The 20,770-nt window shown below is 40.2% G+C and overlaps 3 protein-coding genes across 4 annotated transcripts; 2 read left to right on the forward strand and 1 right to left on the reverse strand.

Moving 5' to 3' along the window:
• The first annotated feature begins 2,810 nt into the window (after nucleotides 1–2,810).
• Nucleotides 2,811–12,447, forward strand: cdip1 (cell death-inducing p53 target 1). Of its 2 annotated transcripts, XM_030735952.1 has the most exons (7): nucleotides 2,811–2,826; nucleotides 3,196–3,262; nucleotides 4,017–4,069; nucleotides 6,250–6,402; nucleotides 8,259–8,420; nucleotides 8,834–9,113; nucleotides 10,948–12,447. In XM_030735952.1, the coding sequence occupies exons 4-7, from the start codon at nucleotides 6,327–6,329 to the stop codon at nucleotides 11,057–11,059; spliced, it is 630 nt and encodes a 209-aa protein (XP_030591812.1). In that variant the 5' UTR covers nucleotides 2,811–2,826; nucleotides 3,196–3,262; nucleotides 4,017–4,069; nucleotides 6,250–6,326; the 3' UTR covers nucleotides 11,060–12,447. The 2 variants fall into 2 exon arrangements, with proteins under 2 accessions (XP_030591812.1, XP_030591811.1); XM_030735951.1 differs by lacking the exon at nucleotides 2,811–2,826 and having other exon boundaries at nucleotides 8,256–8,420.
• A 9-nt stretch (nucleotides 12,448–12,456) lies between these two features.
• Nucleotides 12,457–14,237, reverse strand: polr3k (polymerase (RNA) III (DNA directed) polypeptide K). Its single transcript, XM_030735954.1, has 3 exons — nucleotides 14,035–14,237; nucleotides 13,847–13,934; nucleotides 12,457–12,696 (listed from the first exon to the last, which is right to left on the reverse strand). Exons 1-3 carry the CDS (start codon nucleotides 14,143–14,145, stop codon nucleotides 12,569–12,571), a joined length of 327 nt encoding a protein of 108 aa, XP_030591814.1. The 5' UTR covers nucleotides 14,146–14,237; the 3' UTR covers nucleotides 12,457–12,568.
• Nucleotides 14,238–14,301: 64 nt separating this feature from the next.
• Nucleotides 14,302–19,803, forward strand: snrnp25 (small nuclear ribonucleoprotein 25). Its single transcript, XM_030736388.1, has 5 exons — nucleotides 14,302–14,716; nucleotides 18,501–18,591; nucleotides 18,688–18,793; nucleotides 19,429–19,503; nucleotides 19,600–19,803. Exons 1-5 carry the CDS (start codon nucleotides 14,477–14,479, stop codon nucleotides 19,655–19,657), a joined length of 570 nt encoding a protein of 189 aa, XP_030592248.1. The 5' UTR covers nucleotides 14,302–14,476; the 3' UTR covers nucleotides 19,658–19,803.
• Nucleotides 19,804–20,770: the final 967 nt, after the last annotated feature.

Raw genomic sequence — 20,770 nt, forward strand, 5'->3', positions numbered from 1 at the left:
GCCCTATCCCTAGCATCCTCCTCTGTCACACCAATCCTCTGCATGTCCTCCTTCACTATATCCATGAATCTTCTCTGGGGTCTTCCTCTTTTCCTCTCACCTAGCAGCTCTGTATTCAACATTTGTCCAATTTGTTCAATTCAATTCAATTTATATAGACAAATCACAACAGGCACTGAAGGTGCTTAATATTGTAAGGTAAAGACCCTACAGTAATAGACAGAAAACCCCAACAATCAAATGACCTCGTATGAGCAAGCACTTGTTGACAGTGTGAAGGAAAAACCCCCTTTTAACAGGAAGAATCCTGTGGGAGAATCATGGTGAGGGAGGGGCAGTCATCTGCCGTGACTGTTTTGGGATGAGTGGAGGATAAGCCGAAGAGGATGCGGATTTTTATTTATTTATTTATTTTTTTTTATCACACTCTGTCCTCTTCTGGTCCTCCTCAACACCATCAGGGAAACGTTGATTTTCCTTGATCCTTTCACTTCCATTATCCTCAATCACATCTTGTTATTACTACCTGCTACACAGACAGACCTCTACAAGAATGGCACACAGAGAGGGTAGGCCTGCCCTCCTGTAGACCCACCACCCGCAGGAAGTGCCATAGGAGTCGAATGCAATATGTGTCAGGAGGTGGCGAAGGAAAGAACCCTTGGTGGACTGATCCCTAGCTACCAAGGCTAGCTATTGGGCAGTGGAATGTCACCTCTCTCTTGGGGAAGGAGCCTAAGCTAGTGAGTGAGGTTGAAAGGTACTGGCTATATATAGTCGGACTCACCTCAATGCATGGCCTGGGCTCTGGAACTAGTCACCTGGAGAGGGGCTGGATTCTGCTCCAGCTTAGAGTTGCCCTGGGTGAGAGGTGGTGGGCTGGGGTGGGTACTCTTGTATCCCCTTGGCTTGCTGCCTGTATGTTGGAGTTTTCACCCATGGATGAGAGGGCTGCTTCCCTGCATGTTTGTGCCAGGGAATGGGTCCTGACTGTTGTTTGTGCTCATGTGCCAAATGACAGTTCAAAGTACCCAGCCTTCTTGGAGTCGCAGGTTGGGGTGCTCCATCCAGTGACCCCTTCATCCTACTAGGAGAATTCAGTGCTCATGTGGGCAACAACAGTGAGACCTGGAGGGGCATGATTGGGAGGAATAGCCTGCCTGATCTGAACCTGAGTGGTGTTCTGTTATTGGACTTATGTGCAAATCACAGGTTGTCCATAACAATTCTGGCAAACCATCAGGAAACTCAGCAGGGCAAAGCGGTGCTCTACTCACATGGTGTAGAGTGCGGGTGGGTTGTTGCTGACTTCAACTGAGGATATAGTCGGAAGGACTATTAAAAGGACTTCCTTAATCCCACTGACACAACTTCCGTAGAGAAAGCAGAGTATGTAGACGAGGGGGATTACTTGCTCGTCACTGGGAGTGAGGTCTCTGAGGTAGTTAAACAACTCCTTGGTGGCAGGGCCCCTGGGGTGGATGAGATTCGTCCTGAATTCCTGTAGGCTTTGGATGTTGTTGGAATGTCTTGGTTGACACGCCTCTGCAACGTCACATGGAGATCTGAGGTGGTGCCACTGGATTGACAGATTGGGATGGTGGTTCCCATATCCAAGAAGGTGTGGTCCAACTACAGGGGATCACACTCCTCAGCCTCCCCGGGAAGGTTTATGAAAGGGTGCTGAAAAGGAGAGTTCGTCCATTAGTCGAACCTCAGATTCAAGAGGAACAATGCGGTTTTGTCCCGTCATGGAACTCTGAACCATATTTTTATCCTCTCAAGAACATTCAAATGTGTGTGGGAGTTTGCTCATCAATTCTACATGTGTTTTGTGGACCTGGAGAAGGCATTCGTCCATGTCCCTTGTGCTATGCTACGGAGGGTGCTGCGGGAGTATGCCAGTTGTAGTGTTTTGGGCTTCTGAATAGGATGCTTCCTGGCGCCTCCTGGGTGAGGTGTTCCGGGGATGTCCGACAGGCAGGAGGCCCTGGGGCAGACCCAGGACACACTGGAGAGATTATATCTTTCACCTGGCCTGGGAACATCTCAGTGTCCCCCCCAAATAAGCTGGAGGAGGTGGTTGGGGAGAGGGGGATCTGGGCTTCTCTGTTTAGGCTGCTGCCCCCATAACCCAGCCCCGGATAAGCAGAATAAAAAGGATGGATGGATAATATTGTTTTTATATATTTATGTATATACTGTATTTATGTTAAATTGTATGTGACTGTTTTGCCCATTTGCACATTTCAAAATCAAGTAAAACTGTTTTATTACCTTACATCTCACTAATAAGCCATGGTAATGTTTATCTATAACAATAATGGTTATGGTGCAAGAATGGTTATGATAATGGTTAATAATAGTTAAAATGGTTATGGTACAATGTGCAAATGATCAAGCACAGCCAATAGAAAGTTAATATTGGCAATGTTGCGGTGGGTGGTAGTTGATGGGTTTAGCAGTGATGGGGGGCCCCAAATCTAATCTCGTTTAGGGCACCATAACACCTTGAGCTGGCTTAGAGTGAGAGTAGCTGGCTATAGAATAATAAAGCTCAAGAATAATAATTATAATTATGAAAATATAATTCCTGCTCAAATGACACTAGATCCCTAAATAACAATAAAGCATTTTTTTTTTTGTTTCTTCAAAAAACATTTTTGACTTGATTTTTACAGGAAGTACTATCACTGTCTTCCGTTATGCCTTATTAACTTGACCAACTTAACGTTGCACTTCTCCAGTGTGACCGCAGGAGGCCAGTAAACACTCACGATTCTAAATACTCTCAAATCAGGAATTAGTTTCAATCGGAATCTTCTGGTAAGCGGTAGATTGATCTCCATGTCACATAAAATGCTGCATCGGCGTTCAGTAATACGTATAAATAATTAATATAATGCAGGGCTGCCACTTACTCTACTCTGAGGAGTCTTAAAAATATTGTTAGCAGGAATTATTACTTATAACAATGTAAATAATTATATAGTGGTGCTGATACAAAAAAGTAGTGGAAACAGTTGTTTAGATGTAACTGGTTAATATAGTTTTTTGTGTCAAAAATTACTCCGTATTTAACTGAAATACAAAACAAAAACAGAATGTGACGCTGGGTTTCAGCAGCAGCTCGTGTAACGCCTGATTAATGACGTCAGGTGTAAATCCATCCTGTTGTATGTGGACTCTCCTCAGGAGGGACGGAGCTGCTAACGTCAAGCAACTTCACGCAGCGGGCTGGCGTTTCATCTCCTACAACCAGGTAATCTGGCATTTAGCATATTGACAGCTGCGCCGTTAAAGGTGGTGACCTGAGACGCTTTCCCCCGCGCAGACGTCTTCACTCCTTTACTCTTTCTGTCCGCGTCTGTCTTTTAATTTAATTTTTTTTTTTAACGAGGTCGTTTCTGTGTCACGAATGGCGACGCTAGCTATAGCTAGCTAACCACTGCTACCCAGCAGACATGCTTTAGCAAAACAAACACGTCGCTGTCTCTAAGCTGACCTCATCGTTTGACAGCAAACATGTCAGCTGGCCGTATGGTTTTTAGAGAAGCTGTCATAGAAGTATAAATGTATAACGGCTTATTTTCACGTTCACATCACTCCCCACAACCTCTCCGCTCGCTAGCTACCGTGTTAAGACTCCAATAAGGGGAAACACTTGTATTAGAGCCAAGCACCAATTTAAATTAACATCGGCTTCCTCTGGCCTCACTTACGTAACTAAGTTATTCATGGTTAGTTGTGCAAGTAGATCTGAGCAGGATTATCTGCTACAGGATTATTAAAAAAACAAAAAATCAGCTAGCTGGCTAGTTGATTATCGGGGAAATTGTTCCAGTAAGTTGGGAATAGTTTCTCCCAGAAAACTTAGATTTTGGGTTCTTATTTCGATCACGTCCCTTTTCGTTTCACTTTTGTTTTTCATTAGTTCTTGACACAAGACAAGAGCAAAAGATCTAGTAATAATAATAATAATGGTGAATTATAATTTTTTTTTAATCATATTCCAGGTTGCAGCACATCTCTGGCTCCTTGGGAGGAATCCTTGTCTCAGTCACATCAGGTAAAATTATATAATTTACACCATAACTCACAACGGCATGGCTCGCCAGTGTGTTTCTGCTACAGTTTAAACCGCCACAGAGTTTTTCTCTGTCTCTGGAAGGCTGTCAGTCCACTGTCTACCTTGGTTGTCAGGCCTGGGTGGGAAGGGTCTTTATTTATGCTGGAAGTGTAAAACTTTGTGAAAGGAGTTTGATATGGGTCGATAAGTCAGTGAAGCTCACTTCTGTCTGATGACCGTGATACTGAGGGGAGTTGTCGAGGATATCCTGAACTTTTCAGTTATTGAACCTGCTGTCAGCCTCTGTTAACTGCTCTTTGCTGGTGTTAGTGAATGTAACTTTGTTGGACACTGAGGCTTAATGAATAAACTCATATGATGTGAGAATGTAATCTGTTGTAAACTGTTTTTCAGAGGGAAAGTGTGACTTTTAGGACACTTGAGCCTAATATAAGGTGGCACAATCTTAGCTTATAATGGTTTTTGTTTAGCTGGCTCATCAGCTGGTCAGAGATGGGAAGGGTTGCACATCTAATCTGTTGACAATAAGTAACTGACAATATCGGGACTACATAAGCACATTTATACACGTTTTTGTATGTTAGAGCCCTGACTTCAGTGGGGGAACATGGGGGTTGACCCATGTATTTTTAATAGATTAACTATGGGTTTATGAGAGTGCATCAATTTTTTTGAAGATCTAATTACACATTCTATATATTTATGAGTACAATATCCTTTTTTTTTCTATTAAATAACCTCAAAAAAATTACTGACTGTACCTTCTGAGAACTATAGTATAACTGAGGAACATTTTATTGAACTCATATGAGGAGATCACTGAGACACAAAAGATCTTTATTTTGTGGGCATTTGTGTTTATATCAGTTTCAGTGAAAAGTCGTTCCATAGTTTAAAAATAAAGGGAAGTGACATTTTAACATCAAAACAAACTGAAATCTAGACAGATGTGAACTTTTTTCCCACAGTCGGTTAGAAATGTTGCGGTCGATACACACTTCCTTTTTCTGTGTACCCATCTCGCTGTAGCAGAACCTTTCTTTTCCTCTTCAGATCAGCTCATACATTTAAAAAATCAGTTCACATTTGACTAAAACAGATGGAGGAAGAAGTTTCTGTTCCGATCCCAGTGGTACTCTGTGTATTTTGCACTGTTTATATCAGACTACGTACATTATCAAGGCTTTTCAAAATGGGACTTTGTGGGCGTGTACACTTGTAACCGTGTTTGGTCCACATTTAGTTAGGGCAAAGAGTCTGCGTTACCTACTTAAATGAAGTCTGTGAATTTTTTTGGCCATTTTTTATAATCAAAAATATATTTAAACTTAAGTGAATCCAGCCTCTGTTACACAGTCGTTACAATTTTGGGGGTTTGTATTAGCTTAGTGTAGTCCATTACACACATTTTCTCGTATGTACAGGTTCATGTACCGATGTAAAAGCCCACTTCTCTGTGTTATTACTTTCACTTCTCTGACCTAACAGGTGGAAAATGCTGTTGATGTGTTTCCTTTAAACAAACGATTGCATCATGTAGTTACACAGTGCTTGGTTTTGCTGACACCTTAGCGCTTTGGAGTCAAGTCATCACTGCAAAAGGACAATACAGATTTTTAAACCCTAAAAAAAACAAACAATTGCTGTTCTTCTCTGAGACGTTTGTTGAACACTGCATTTAGACACCATTTGCATTATTTAGGCAGAGAGAAGAGGCACTTCCTGCCGAAACTTGAGCTCCTGGTTGGGACAGAGCCGCTTTCGCTTGTATTGCTGTTGACGTTTTTACGCTTGCAGTTCATTTCTGTCTTCATTTAATTCAGACGTCCCCTTGAAATCTGCTTGTTAATGGTTGATAATATTTTCATGTTCTAAAAAAATGGTTTTACTTTGTTGTCTTTGTCTGACATAAAAAAATGACAAAAAAACAATCTTCCAATAAACCAACAAAACACTGCCAGTGTTAAAGAGTCCTGAAACCTCCCCGTTATCTTTCATTTTCCATGAAGCTTATCGTACAGTATATGCAGACTGACATCAGCAGTAACATCAGCCACTTCATTAGCCTCTCTGACTGTTGATGGAACATTTTATGACTGTGTCAGAGAGTAATGAGCCAGGGGACTCAAAATGTGCTTATTTTTTTTAATTCCTCACAGGGGGAAAAGTCAACCTATCAAGTTGTGAGTGGAGCTCACGTGTTCGACCCATTTGCTACTTCAGACATCCGGCCAGTATGTCCAGCGATCCTCCCCCTCCATACCCCGGAGGTCCCAGTGCGCCCCTCATCCAGGAGAAGAACGGACAACCTGGTAATAAAGCTGAACACAGGATTGTGAATGTTACAGTCGCAGTCCTGGTGGTGACGTATGTTCTGCTTTCAAGTGTGAGTGATTCAGTGTACTTCAAGAGAAAGTCCATGTGTGGCTGTTCCTGTGTTTATCCTCCTTCCAGATCATAACTGTTTCAAACAAATGTGATTTACTCATTTTAAATTCAGATTGATTTTAATGATTTACAGTCTAATTTCAACTCATACCGTTTGTAATATCTTGTTGCGGCCTCCGACGCGCATCGCTCGGATCCGCTATGGCGGGGGTAGTTCAATCTTCGGACGCGTGAATTAAGTTTTGTATCGTATTTATTTACACTTGACAAATGCTTTACAATCGTAGCCAAGATCACGGTCAAAAAAGCTGTGTCCTACCACCCCACCAGCTGATTGAAATCTCCCCACAGTCTGATTCAGTTTAAATTATTGCAGCTTGGGTAAAGTCTCGTTATGGACCCTTTTCTGGACGCTCACTGACCTTAAGTTACTTCATTGTAATACTTGCAGGTTTGATGAAGAAGCATAAATGTAAATCACTGCAAAAAACAATGCTCTCACCTTTGAAAGCTTTAGAGGTGGGAGGTAATGAAGTACAAATACTTATACGTTAAGTAGAATTTTCAGGTATCTGTACTTTTACGTATTTATTATTATGTTTACTCCCTACATTTTAACACAAATATTTGTACTTTCTACTCCTTTTCAAAACAGGCTCGTTACTTCAGGTTTAAGAGATTTGAGGGGAGTGATTATTTCACATCACTGCAGGCCTTCAAACATCAAACCCATTTGAGCCTACACGGAGGGAACAATGACACAGAAAAGCTGATCTTATTGGTGTATTCTCCATCTCTGGGACACACAAAGAGATGAAAGAGGCAAAAACATATAGCTTATGTGCTGTTGTTTATAGCTCTGTACTCAGGGGTTAAAGTAGACCAAGTGCAGATGTCCATAAGCTGTGGTCACAGTACTTCAGCATCTAGTTAGCACTACTGAAGAGGAGGTGTGAGCATAAATGGAGTAACATGTTGTGGCAGGAAATTTCAAATGCAACTTTAATAACAGCGCAACAAATATAAGCAAACACGCAGACTGTTTGTGTGCAGTTTGTCACACAGTTATGTTTGCTAGCTAAAGGTCCAGCTGCTGTTTTCCCAGAATGAGAGTGTGTGATTACATCAAGTGTAGCAGAGATGAGTTTCAATTTAAGCTGATGATGCTCAGGTTCATTCACTGAATTTAACCTTTATACCAACTGTATACTGTGTAGTATAAAGACATTATAAACAGTATATTGCCAGTGTAGAGGATAGTAGGGGATGAAAATCAGCCAAGATAGCTGGTGAAACATCTGCTTACATCTTGCTGAATTCAGTTGATCCACAAAGAGCAGTAAACCTCAGAGGTGCAGCACAGGTCAGCTGAGCTCAGCCTGTACACAAAGAAAATTTACAGGAGCTCTCAGTAGAAAGCTGTGATTCTTTTCCCCACATGGAGTCACTACTTTATGTTTCCATGTAATAATAATATTTTATATTAATATAGCACAAAAGAACTACTTTTACTTTTTCTTTAGTACATTTCAGAGCCTGCACTTTTTCACTTTACCAGTGTTTTTTTTTCACAAGCATCTGAACTCTTACTTAAGTAAAGAATGTCTGTACTTTTCCCACGTCTGGAAAGCTTTAATACATGAATGCTCTAATGAAATTGTGAATTACCTGCGTACTACTGCAGTCATTTATTTCATAGCAGAAACTTCACTTGGTTGTCTCAGACTTGTGCATTACTGTCTTCAGTGCCGTCTTTTTAATGTCTGCTATATTTCAGAAGCAGTAAGGACTGCTCCTCCACAGGGGCAGCCTCTACCTCCAGACTACGGCCCACCACCTTATGAAGGCCCGCAGCCAGGCTTCTTACCCCCACATGTCCCTGGGGAAGGTCCCATGCCAATGCCAATGCCAATGTCAATGTCAATGCCTCCACCACCACAAGGTGCTGCAAACTATCTGCGTAAGCAGATAAAGTATCACACTGCCACAATACGTCATTGTCTTTATAAAGGTGTCAGGGCATATTAGCGTTGATGTTCCTCAAGTCAACATAATGTAGTTTCTGTGTTTATAAACACTTCAGCTTGCTAACTTTCATTACTAGGAAATAGTTTGTTTGGGTTTGGCTTCAGTTTTGGTTGGTAAAAGCCAAAAAACCACATCAATAATAATGTAGAAATGTAAAAGAGCTAAAAGCTACATAATGTATTTTTATTAGTGATTATAGACCAGTATTTTTTAATTTTGGCTGTAAACACATTGCTGTTGAGGCTACGGATCAAATATTTTCTTGATATCACGACTACTGTCGTTGCTGCTTGCCCATTCTCATCAGTTTGTCTATATACTACACAGGTGGCCACTACCCTCCACCACCACCTGGTCACTTTCCTCAACCAATGCCAGGACAGATGGGTCCAGGTCCTGGTCACTTTGTCCACATGGGAGGTCACACAGCGACGGTCCTGGCTCCTCCAGGCACAGCCACCACTGTGACCGTTCTGCAGGGGGAAATGTTTCAGACTTCACCGGTGCAGACTGTTTGTCCGCACTGTCAGCAGGCCATTGTCACTCGCATCTCCCACGACATCGGCCTCATGAACACACTCTTCTGCCTCTTCTGCTTCTTTGTAGGGTAAGTAGATCTTGGATTAGAAGCCAGCCAGAAAAGAGGTCTAATAGCAGATCGGACAGCAAACAGTTTTTTTGGGATGGGTTTTATTACCGTTACACATGAGCAACACCTAAAAATGACAGCAGTTCTAAAATACACAGGACTAGGGCTCAGAGATATAGCCTCAAATTCATGTCACAGTGTTTCAGGGAGAATTGCAATAATGATAATAATGATAATATAGAAAAAAACACTGAACATTTTATCCATGCTTGGAGTCAGCAGTGTTTATAAGTGTAAGTAAATGAAGGCCGTTTTCCTGTGTTTTTTTTTTTTTTTTCCCCCCCAAGTGAGCTACTGTCACGTCCTAATTCAAGGTGCCAGCAATATTGTATATACATATTATATTGCTACAGCATAAGTCAAATGTAAACACAAAAGTAGCCTAGGGAGTTTTTTCCTTGAAAATGTTAGTAATTTAATTTAAGTATAAAATAACTGTTTACCACGTTAAATAACTGAAGTAATTTAACTTTGTAACTCTTCAGGAGCCTGCACAATATTGCCACATCATAAAATAGAAAAATACTTTCTACCTCAGATGTTTTAGCTTGGGTCGACCTTTTTAACCAGTTGCTTACATCCCCGATTTTTCCACCATGTAACTGCATCAGTAACTTCCATCCACCGTTTGCTCTTCCTGTCATGTGGAGCACAACGAGTGAGTGCTTCAGCGACACTTGGTGGAATCATTTGTTTGTATCTGGATCGTGAATCACCAGCTGCTAGTATCTCCTTCTTCGTAGCCTGCGTTGGTGTGCTCTTTTTAGGTACTATATCATCATTGGGGGCTCTTGCACTCAGACGTGCCCGGGCTCATCTTGTTGTGTGCATTAGGGAACATAAATGCGCAGCTTTGATATCAGGTGGCTGTGGGGGCCATTTATATCATGTAAAAAATGTATAGTGATATTATCACTGACTGTATAAGGCTGTGCCACATCATTATTGTCTGAGAGTCAAAGAAAAGTAGATGAGTCAGAGATTGTTATCTGAAGAATTAATACAAGTAAAATGTATTATTTTTAGTGTCACTCTTGTAAAAAGACTTGATAATTTTGTCTCATTTAACAACAACAACAACAACAATTTCTGCACGTCATTGCACTACTCCAGTTATGGAAGTGAACTTTGTATGAGAACCAGATAAACAGCTGACTCCATTAAAGCTTTACTGTCAGTTATGTAATGGTCTGTTATTATTACTACTACTATTATTAACCTTTATTTAACTGCAGTGAATATCTAGAGATTAAAAATCTCTTTTGTGATTAGCCAATGTTTTAAAACCACAGCCAGAGTCTAATGGCTGGGATCAGGCAGATGTCTCCGACATGATACTCTTAGTGAAATAATATTTATGTTGGCATAGGAATAAGAGCAATAAGAATATATAAATAAATCCAGTACATCTTTCAGAAGAAAAAAAATAGACAGCCCATAGTTGTCTGTCAGTTGCCAGCTCACCTGTTAAGACTGTAAGATACTTAAAAAGGACTTTGGAAGACAAAATGTTTGAACATTCAGACAGCTGGTGTTCTTGACTCAATTAACTTTCTAATCTTGTCTGTCTTAAATTTTGCCTAACAGTATACTGTGCTGTCTGTGACCTTCTGTTCTTTGCATTTATTCAAATCAGGACAGACAAGCAGATGGTGTATTTTTCATGCTTATATGTTGCTATGTTCTTGACCTACTGATTCCTTTGTGATAGCTGAGTGTACATACAGTATACAAGCATGAGCAGGTGTTTGATTTTTGCTTCATCTTCTGTCCGTCTGCTCCTTATTTACAGCTGTGATCTCGGCTGCTGCTTGATTCCCTGTCTGATTGATGATCTGAAGGATGTGACGCACACCTGTCCTTACTGTAAGGGCTACATTTATACATACAAGCGTATATGCTAACCACGGACAGCTGGATGCTACAGAGACATGTACATGCACACACATAAAACCGCACAGCACCCCCTGCTGGTAGTGACAGCCCCCCCCCCTTTACATTTTTGCAAAGTGTTGTGTAGCCCTCTTGAATTGTAAGTGCAGTTTTCTCATTAGTTCACAGCATATTTTCTGTATATACTGTTCAGCCTACTTCTTTCATGCATTTGACATGTACAGTTCTGACTTAAGCATAGTGGGTGAAGGTGACGCAGAGAGGCACACAGGTAAATTTGTGATGTTTCGCATGTGAATGAAGAAAAAAAAAAAAAAAAATTGGCCTGTTAGACGAAGCTGTGAAAATATCACCCTATTTGAATTCATCTGTGAGTTTTGCTCAATAGCAAGTGTGTTCAGACATGCTGGGTTAGTCCTTAAGGTGTCCTTAAGGTATTTTATTTTGACAGTACAGTCAATATTTGCACTTTAAGTTAAAGTTCATGTTTCCCCCTCAGATGCATCATTTGTCTGGGGAAAAAAAAAAAAAATCACCTATGCATCATTTGGTTTTTACTTGGGTTTACTGTTAGCTGAGTGAAACCCACGAAGGTTGCAGCTTTTCAGAGTTCGGTAGATTTGAAGTGGAGCTGGCAGACAGAGGGCTCGACTGTTACTGATGGACAAACACTGCACATCATCTCAGTAGTGACTTGTCCGCTCGCTGGCCAAACGTTGAGTCTGGGTTCTTATTTAAGATTTTCAAAATAAAGCTATTTCAAAACAAATGGAAAATTGTTTCAACTGGCACAGCATATTCATATTTGCTATTTCTGTTAAGTGTTTTTGTTATGAAGTTAATTTATTTTGAAATCATTCCAGGTAGCTCTCACTATAGCTAAAAAGTAGAACATAATTACAGTGGTGATAGCATCTTCACAGTGTTGAGCCCTTTATGATGACTTGCATTGCTCAGATACTTGTTAGATAACTACAGATAGCGATACTAAATAGTGAGCTCTCTGCTAGGAACAAGCTTTAAATAAAAGGATTAAATCCAATATTGTGATCCCACTGAATTTAATACTAACAAATACAGTTCCACCATCAGCATGCCCGATCTCTCATGCACCGAGTGCAGAGTTTGCACGAGCCACACATCAAAATGAGTCATTTTCACTGGCTAGTTCCTGATTCTATGTGCATTTGTTTTTGTTTTCCTTGAGGCTAACAGAGCTCTGCAAGAAAATCAATGTGAAATTAAGGATTGCATTGAAATATTAATATGGTGTAACATGCACCATTGTTGTACTGGTCTGCATTGCTCTAAATGTCTGATATGTATAACTATGTAAGTCAAAGATTTGTTTGACTGTTGTATACAGCTACTATTTTATCAATAAAAATCATGAAGGAAACTCGCTTTGTCATCCATAAAGTGAATATTTTAATTTAAATATTAAATGAAAAGCAAAAAATAAAGTTCTTCAGCTATAGGTGCGCACAAAGCAGAAACACACAACTACAGGTGCAAAGGTGTCAATCTCTCCACCGGTGTCCACACTGAGCGTTGCAGCATTTGTAAAAAGTGGTCATGGGTTCGTCCGCTGATCTGGTCTGAATCTGCATGAAGTACGCCCGAGGATGCTCGCACTTGGGGCATGTTTCTGTAAACAGACAAGTACATTGATCAGTGCGGAATCACTAATGTTGTTAGGGTTGGCCCATTTTGTTTCATTCAGTCTGGCCTCGCAGTATTAAAAAAAAAAAAATGCATGGACTAGTTTTTCAGCATCAGTGACACAGGATGGTCCCACAGAATAATTTGTTGTATTGCATCAAATACTAGTGATTCTGTCACAGCTGTTTTATAGAAAGGATTCTTAAAGTTTTCATGACTGCCAATTCAGAGAGCCAGCAAACAGCTGAAGACCACACAGGAAAAAATGCAGTCACCTATTTATTAAACATTAATCGACCACAAAGTTTCACCAGAGGCTCAGTAGAACCTGCAGAGAGGTTATATATCTAACCTGCACTCAAGGGGGTGCAGTTTGACAAAATAAGCCACATGTTGGCTCCTTAAATTGTCAGTCATCAAAAAAATTGAGAAACTCCTGCACCAACTGGTTCTCAGAATTTACAAAAAATCTGGTTTCAGAGGATTTGTGAAGAAGACTTGGCTTTTATGCTAATTACTGTAGCAGGAGAAAAAAAAAATGTACCAAGAAATCATCCCTATTATCAACAATACAGAACTTAGGGCTGCAAGTTGGATAGTTTAAAAGCTATATTTGTCTTTCTTTTAATATTCGAATAAAGAGCATTAATCTATCTGCAGTGTTATGTCTTCACTTTGACTGGGCCATTGCAACACATTCTTTTTCAGCCATTCTGTTGTAATTTGCTGGTGTGCTTGGGATAATTATCCTGTTGCATGACGTAATGTCAACCATCTGTTGGGCAGATGGCCTCACATTTGACTCTAGAATATTGTAGGGTTTGTATTATTGTAGGGCCTTGAGGCAACAGTTGTGATTTGGCGCTATATCAATAAAATTGAATTGAACTGAATTGAACACTTTGCTACACAGAGGAGTTCATGGTCGACTCAATGACTGCAAGGTGCCCAGGTCCTGTGGCTCCTAAACAAGTCTGAATCATCACTGCTCAACAGTTGATATGAGGTGATTGGTTTTCTAAGAGTAAGACTAATAACAGTAGGGACCTGAGATTTTGTATAATCGTCATTAAGAAGTTAATTTTATGATTACAAAGTGAAACCTACATACCATAAACTATTTTAAAGACACTCACCAGGAGTTGAGTCCACGTTTTCCCACGCTGCAGCTCCACCAAGAACGTCATCCACCTCCTTTAACTTCGGATACTTCCTGTTATTTACCTACAGGGTGTTAAACAGATATCGTAAGTCTCTCAGAAACTCCTCTAACGCTAATACAGGACTCGGTATATTATATGGTAACCATGTCATCCTAACTCACCTTTCTTGTGATGTTATGAACGTACGGACAGGTGTTACATGCGAATCTCATGCACTTCTGTCCTTCCTCGACGATTAAAACGTTCCCGCATGTTGGACAGAAAAGAAGCATGTTAGATTTTGAGCTATTAAACACCACACACCGTCGTCTCTGCTGTAAACACTTTTGGTGCGTGTGGAGCAGCGGAAGAGGAGGAGAGAAGCCGGGGTGCACCCAGTTTTGGAGCTCGATGAGAAACAAAGGTTCATTAAGGGGAACCATGGCTTTTGAGCCACATGTCCTCGCCCGGTATTTTATTTGTAATGGACGCTCTTTGTTTACTTCCACAGGCTGTTCCAGTGAAATAGTTTAAAGTGAAGCGTTTATTTTTCCCAAGCTATTATAAATTAAGCTGATAAACCGGACTGTCGCGTGTTTGCTGTAGATTTAGAGGCTGGCGGTGATGGAGGAGGAGGAGCAGAGTGCGGGTACCGCTGTTGCTGCTGCTGGGGCTGGAGAAGGCGGAGGAAAATCACTAAAGGAAGAAGAGGTGGTAAAAGAGGAGGATCTGACAGATACGGCAGCTCCAGTTGAAGAGGAGGAAGACGAGGACACTCTTCCTCATTCAGAAATCTTGGATATTTTCGAGGAAGGACTTGCTCGACTCGTGCAGGATCCTTTACTCTGTGACCTGCCAATTCAGGTGCTCCGTCCACTAGATGCACACGTGCACTGTATGCATACAGAGAAGACATTTGCATTTATGGTCAAAAGAGACATAAATGCAAACGCCTTCTTATAACGCCATTGGTATAATATGCTCAAAATAACATACGTACACACACTGGCCGCTCTTAGGTACGCCTTAGTGGTACCAGATTGGACCCCTTTTCCCTTTAGAACCGCCTTAATTCCTCATGGGGATTGAGGAAAGTGCTGGAAATATTCCTCAGAGTTTTTGGTCCATATTGACATGATACAGTAGCTGCACACACTTGCTCCAGACGTGTCAGTCAGTGACGTGCAGTCAGGGGAGGCAGGTGAGGCACGGCCTCACCTGTCATCGTGGAAATATAAAATTAAAAAATAAATTAAATGGTTATATTCATTCAGTGATTTGTATTTTAAAGTTCTTTTCCATTTAACTACACCATTTTTAGATTAGTTTTTTCAAAATCGCTGAATTTTCGCATTTGCCGGTCAAATACTAAGAGACGAACGGTGAGGCACCAGCCCGGCGAGCCGCACCACGGATTGCGCAATCCGTGGTGTGGCTCAGTATAGTCATTGCCAATGACTACTAAGTGTGCTGGCATGCTATGCAGTGAGACCGGATTACTTTCCCTTTGCATGTGGCTATTAAAATGTTCTAACCCTTTTACTATATGAACTAAATTTCCATATTTTAGCTGGTGTATATAATGCACAGTTTTTTTTGTTGTTTTTTTCATTAACAACTGTATGTGTGTAATGCATTCTTGTGTTGAGCGATCATGAAACTGCTGCGAAGAGACACTAGGTGAGGCACGCAGTTCTCGTGCCTCATGGTAGGGGGCGCTGGTGATCCCAGGGACTCTACGACTCCTCGGCGGCAAGCTACCATAAACAGTTAGCAAGGCCAGTTAGTTTTTCCTGTTGCTTGGCCTTATGTTCAACATGGAAGATTACATAACTCAACTGAAAGAATTTTCTAAACTGGACTTTCAATCGAAGCAGAAGATAATAATTAAAGGAAGACCAACACCGGAGCTAAAAGGTTTGCTTCAGACTATGTTAATGTTAAACAAAACAACTGTTGCCAATCAAATGGTGAATAAGCTATATGTTTGTAAATCTGATGTGATGACGTCAGTGCCTCACCAGTCACGACCCTCACCGCACGTCACTGGTGTCAGTTGCACATCCATGATGCAAATCTCCTGTTCCACCATAACCCAAAGGTGCTCTATTGAACCGAGAGATGATGGCTTTGGAACATGACAACGAGTACTTTGAACTCAATGTCATGTTCGAGAAACCAGTTTGAGCTTTGTGGCATGGCGTGTTATCCTGCTGCAAGCAGCCATCGGAAAATAAGCAAATAAAGGAGTCTTAATAAAGGGATGGATATGGTCAGCAACAATACTCTTGTAGGCTGTGGCATTTAGACAATGCTCAGTTGGTACTAAGAGGCCCAAAGCAGGATGGATTCATGTTTTCATGTTGTTAACACGAAATTCTCTCTACCATCTGAATGTTGCAGCAGAAATTGAGATTCATCAGACTAGGCAACATTTTTCCAGTCTTCTGTTGTACAATTTTATTTAGCCTGTGTGAATTGTAGCCCCAGTTTCCTGGTCTTACTTGACAGTAGTGGCACTACCAATGTGGTCTTCTGCTGCTGCAGCCCATCTACTCCAAGGTTAGACACTTTCAACTGCTCCCTTATCCACAAGGGTCACCACAGGGGTATAGCTCTGCAATCCCAAAGATTTGTGTCCCCTCCTGGGATTCAAAAAGGGTTTTTGGCTTGTTAGGTGAATGTGTAAAACCACTACACTGGACTGTGGTTATAATGAGTCTTTATTTGAGTTGAAGCAGTCTGGCCATTCTTTTCTGACCTCTGTATAAAAAAGGTATTTTCCCCCAGAGAACTGCTGCTCACTGGATAGTTTCTCTTTCTCAGACCGTCCTCTGTAAACCCTAGAGATGGCTGTGTGGGAAAATCCCAGTAGATCAGCAGTTCTCTGAAATACTCAGACCAGGCCATCTGGCACCAACAACCATGCCATATTAAAAGTTACTTAAATCACCTTTCTTCCCCATTCTGACGCTCGGTTTGAACTTCAGCAGGTCATCCTTACCATGTCTAAATGCACTAAATTGCTGGCATGTAATTGGCTGAGATATTTTTAGCAGCTGAAAAGGTATGCCTGACAAAGTGTCGAAGCTAGTTTCTGCTTTTGTCTGATTGCTGTTTTGATCTTAAACTTTCAGGCCTAACTAGCAAAAACTAGTCTTTTCTTGAACACGGTATTCATAATTTAATCAGTCCAATCTCTGGAGGTGTGTGTCTTTAGATTTAGCTGTTAAATATTTGTATGTTGTTCGGTTGCTAAAATGTCATTGGAGGTGGATTGAAACAGTAATTTAGGCTGGGAGTTATTTCAGGTCACGCTGCTCACGCAGCTGTTATCTCTTATCTAATTTTTATATTTTATAAAATTATTTAAGATAATATGTGTCATTAACATAATGTTTAATTTTTTATCATGGCTGTAATACCAGTATATAGCTGCACCCCAGCACTGATATTTGTTCACGATGTTCAGTCAGAATTTTTAGACACCTTTCATTCGGATCAGCGTAGTACAGAGTGCTTCACAGGTGACTGATAGGTGGATAATAATACAGAGCAAAATTCAATAAAAAAAATTCATAAGCAATTTAAAATAAATAAAAAAGATGAAACATCAAAGAAATAAAATGAAAGTTAAAATATTGTACATTGTATTGTAAGAGTACATCAACATTAACAATTACAAAAAATAAGTAAAAGTATTACTAGATGAAATAAAGACAGATATGTCATAAAATCAAATAAATGTCTAAATGCAATGGACTACTACTACAAATTAGGTACAACAAAGAAAGTAAATAAATGATTAAAAATAAAGTAAGTAATGTCTATACAGCATTATCAATGAAAAGTCAGGGTGAAGAGGAAGCCCATAAAAGCTGAAAGCTGCCTCCTCAAAAGTTTCTGGTTTGCACTTTGGAACAACAAGCTGATTTGTGCCAGAGGAATTTATTTCTCCCAAAAGTTGGGAAATTCCTGCGTCACAGCAACCAAAACATTAGGAAATAACCTCTAACAAAATAACCTAAATAAATTTAAATAGCCCGGTAGATTTAAAAGATATGTTAAAGGGATGAAAACTTAAACGAACTCACTATGAACACACAAATCATAGCATATACAAATACATAAGGCCCGACGCAGAAAACAATTTGCCTACGCTTTAAAAATACAAGATGAGGTGCAGAGCGAGGTTAAACAGTCTCACAGTTACATTTTAAACAGCGTAAAATGAGAAAATCGACACGTGTGTTTCGGCTGGTGTTTTGCTTGATAATGTCGTGAAATTAAATAAATAAAGTCTAAAACTGGCTGATTCTTTATTTTCTCTTTCATTCGCTCTCCCCCACCTTTCACTTGCCTCTGATTGTCCATTCCTTTTTTTTTTTTAAAAAAAAAGAAAAATCTCTAAAATATCCTCTAATAAGGATTTTTTAAAATTTGCAGTAAGATTAGATATTTGAGAAAAAACTGTGTGGAAACAAAAAAGCTGGGTCATCATTATTAGGAACATATAGATCGATGATTTTAAAAGTATTATGGAAAATTGTTGCCTGAATTATGACAAATCGACCTTCTGGATCTATTATTGTGTTATTCAGAGTAAATGATATGAAATACATTAAAATGAATTGTTTTTTTTCTTCAGGTGACTCTGGAGGAGGTCAACTCTCAGATTGCTTTGGAGTATGGCCAGGCAATGACTGTGAGAGTTTTAAAAGCCGACGGTGAAGTGATGCGTAAGTGTTGAGTCTGCCTCGTTTTCTGTTAATATGGGTTTTAAATCTGTCAAGTCTTTATTGTTCTAATAAAAAAAAAAAATGCTTTTTTTATAGCAATTGTGGTGGTGCAAAATGCTACTGTCCTTGATCTGAAGAAGGCTATTCGCAGATTTATGGAGCTGAAACAGCAACGTGAAGGTGGCGTGGAACATATCAGCTGGTAAACACACTCACAAACACGATAACTAAGAGGAGATAATGCCAAAAGTGTTCGCTCACTCATCCAAGTCACTAAATTCAGGTGTTCCAGTCACTTCCACGGCCACAGGTGTATAAACCATGCACCTAAGGCATGCAGACTGCTTCTACAAACATCTGTGACAACGATGTTGGGTCGCTCTCAGGAGCTCAGTGAATTCCAGCGTGGTACCGTGATAGGATGCCATCTGTGCAACAAGTCCAGTTGTGAATTTTCCTCACTACTAAATATTCCACAGTTAACTGTTAGTGGTATTACAACAAAGTGGAAGTGACTGGGAACAACAGCAACTCAGCCATGAAGTGGTAGGCACCCAGAGGTCGCCAACTTTCTGCACAGTCAGTCACTACAGACCTCCAAACTTCACGTGGCTTTCAGATCAGCTCAAGAACAGTGCGTAGAGAGCTTCATGAACTGGGTTTCCATGACGGAGCAGCTGCATCCAAGCCTCACATCCCCAAGTGCAGTGCACAGCATTGGATGCAGTAAAGCACTCGAGTTTATATGCGTGTGAAGGCAGACGAGCGAATACTTTTGGCAATTTAGTGTATTAATAAGCTCACATTTTTATATTTCCCGATGTTCTTTATTTACAGGAGATATGTTTGGAGGACGTATCATTTAGTATTTCAGGGCGAGAAGCTTGAAGGTGACAAGATGAGGCTTAAAGAGTGAGTATCAAATTAGCGCTTCATTTAACAATGTTGGCAACATTCTTTGACTGCTCAACCCCCGCTCTTTCTTTTTCAATTTCTTTATATTTTCAGCTACGGGATCCGAAACAGAGACGATGTGATGTTCATGAAGAGACTCAGGAAAAAGTGAAACCAGAACAAGCAACCATTTGCTGCAGTGTGTGCTCTGAAATGACTATTTTTTTTAACTCTGGTCGTAGTTTGGGTTTGTGCTCCCTCTTAAAGAGGCTTTGTGTAAATAAAATATTTTTAAGTTGTCCCTTTTATTCCCGCTGTGCAACTTTTCTTTTTTTGTAATTGCACATTTAGCATTGTGCAAAAGCCTCGAGCCACCCCTCATTTCTTCATATTTTGCTTGTAATTTTTTTTAATATGGTCATGAACAATATTTCTCGAGGCTTTCTGAAGGACTTTCAAAGTTCGTCTTTGGGCATTGGCTGCTCGCTCAGTCATTTGCTCGACCATTTTCAGAAGATTGTTTTTGTTTTTTAAACCTCTTAACACTGAAAAATGAATCATTCAGACACAAACAAGACATAACAACTAAAGGAATGAACCAGTGTTTGTTCCCTTTTGTTAGTTGAATCTATGAAAAATGGCAAAAATAACACCGTTTGACAGGCATAAAATAATATTTTTGCACCAACAGGGTGATTCACAAAGAGCTGTTAAGCCAAAAAACTTGGTATATCTCAAATCACATTCAGTATGTGAGGAGGTCAGGAGAGAGGTGCAACATTGGCAGCAGCTTTATTTTTCAGCATGACAGTGATCCCAAACACACTGCCAGTGCAGTAAAAGCATACCTGGATAGAAAAACACTCAGTGGAACACCATCAGTCATGGACTGCCTTGAGGACTCAAGAATTTTGCACAGTGCTGTATTAAAACAGTTTCATTTTTTTCTTTGGTCTTATATTTACACGTCTGCATTTTGCTGGGCTTGTAGCTTAACAGGAGTTTTATGTAACACTGTCCAAAGAGGGCAGTTATAAACATAACCTGATGATTTGAATATTTCCTGACAAAAGTGAACACTACGTCCTTGTTGAACCAGTAGCAATATTATATGATATACTGGATACAGCAGGAGCAGCTAGAAGAATTAGGTAAAGAGGTAATGCAGATATTTTCTATTATTTAATGTTGAAATGTTTTTTTGTTTTTTATATCAGGTTCCATCTCCTTCTGTTTTATATATTTTGTCTTTGACTTGATCTTATGCTTGCTTTCTAAGCATCCA

This window comes from Archocentrus centrarchus, chromosome 8 (assembly GCF_007364275.1).
Source record: "Archocentrus centrarchus isolate MPI-CPG fArcCen1 chromosome 8, fArcCen1, whole genome shotgun sequence".
NCBI lineage: Eukaryota > Metazoa > Chordata > Actinopteri > Cichliformes > Cichlidae > Archocentrus > Archocentrus centrarchus.

Excerpts from the sequence above, each read along its gene's own strand:
- cdip1 (XM_030735951.1), top strand. The coding sequence starts at position 6,327 with ATGTCCAGCGATCCTCCCCCTCCATACCCCGGAGGTCCCAGTGCGCCC. Across the intron at positions 8,421-8,833 it reads AATGCCTCCACCACCACAAG|GTGGCCACTACCCTCCACCA; the intron begins GTGCTGCAAACT and ends TATACTACACAG. Across the intron at positions 9,114-10,947 it reads CTCTTCTGCTTCTTTGTAGG|CTGTGATCTCGGCTGCTGCT; the intron begins GTAAGTAGATCT and ends CCTTATTTACAG.
- polr3k (XM_030735954.1), bottom strand. The coding sequence starts at position 14,145 with ATGCTTCTTTTCTGTCCAACATGCGGGAACGTTTTAATCGTCGAGGAA. Across the intron at positions 13,935-14,034 it reads TTCATAACATCACAAGAAAG|GTAAATAACAGGAAGTATCC; the intron begins GTGAGTTAGGAT and ends AACACCCTGTAG. Across the intron at positions 12,697-13,846 it reads AAACGTGGACTCAACTCCTG|AAACATGCCCCAAGTGCGAG; the intron begins GTGAGTGTCTTT and ends GTCTGTTTACAG.
- snrnp25 (XM_030736388.1), top strand. The coding sequence starts at position 14,477 with ATGGAGGAGGAGGAGCAGAGTGCGGGTACCGCTGTTGCTGCTGCTGGG. Across the intron at positions 14,717-18,500 it reads TCTGTGACCTGCCAATTCAG|GTGACTCTGGAGGAGGTCAA; the intron begins GTGCTCCGTCCA and ends TTTTTTCTTCAG. Across the intron at positions 19,504-19,599 it reads GACAAGATGAGGCTTAAAGA|CTACGGGATCCGAAACAGAG; the intron begins GTGAGTATCAAA and ends TTATATTTTCAG.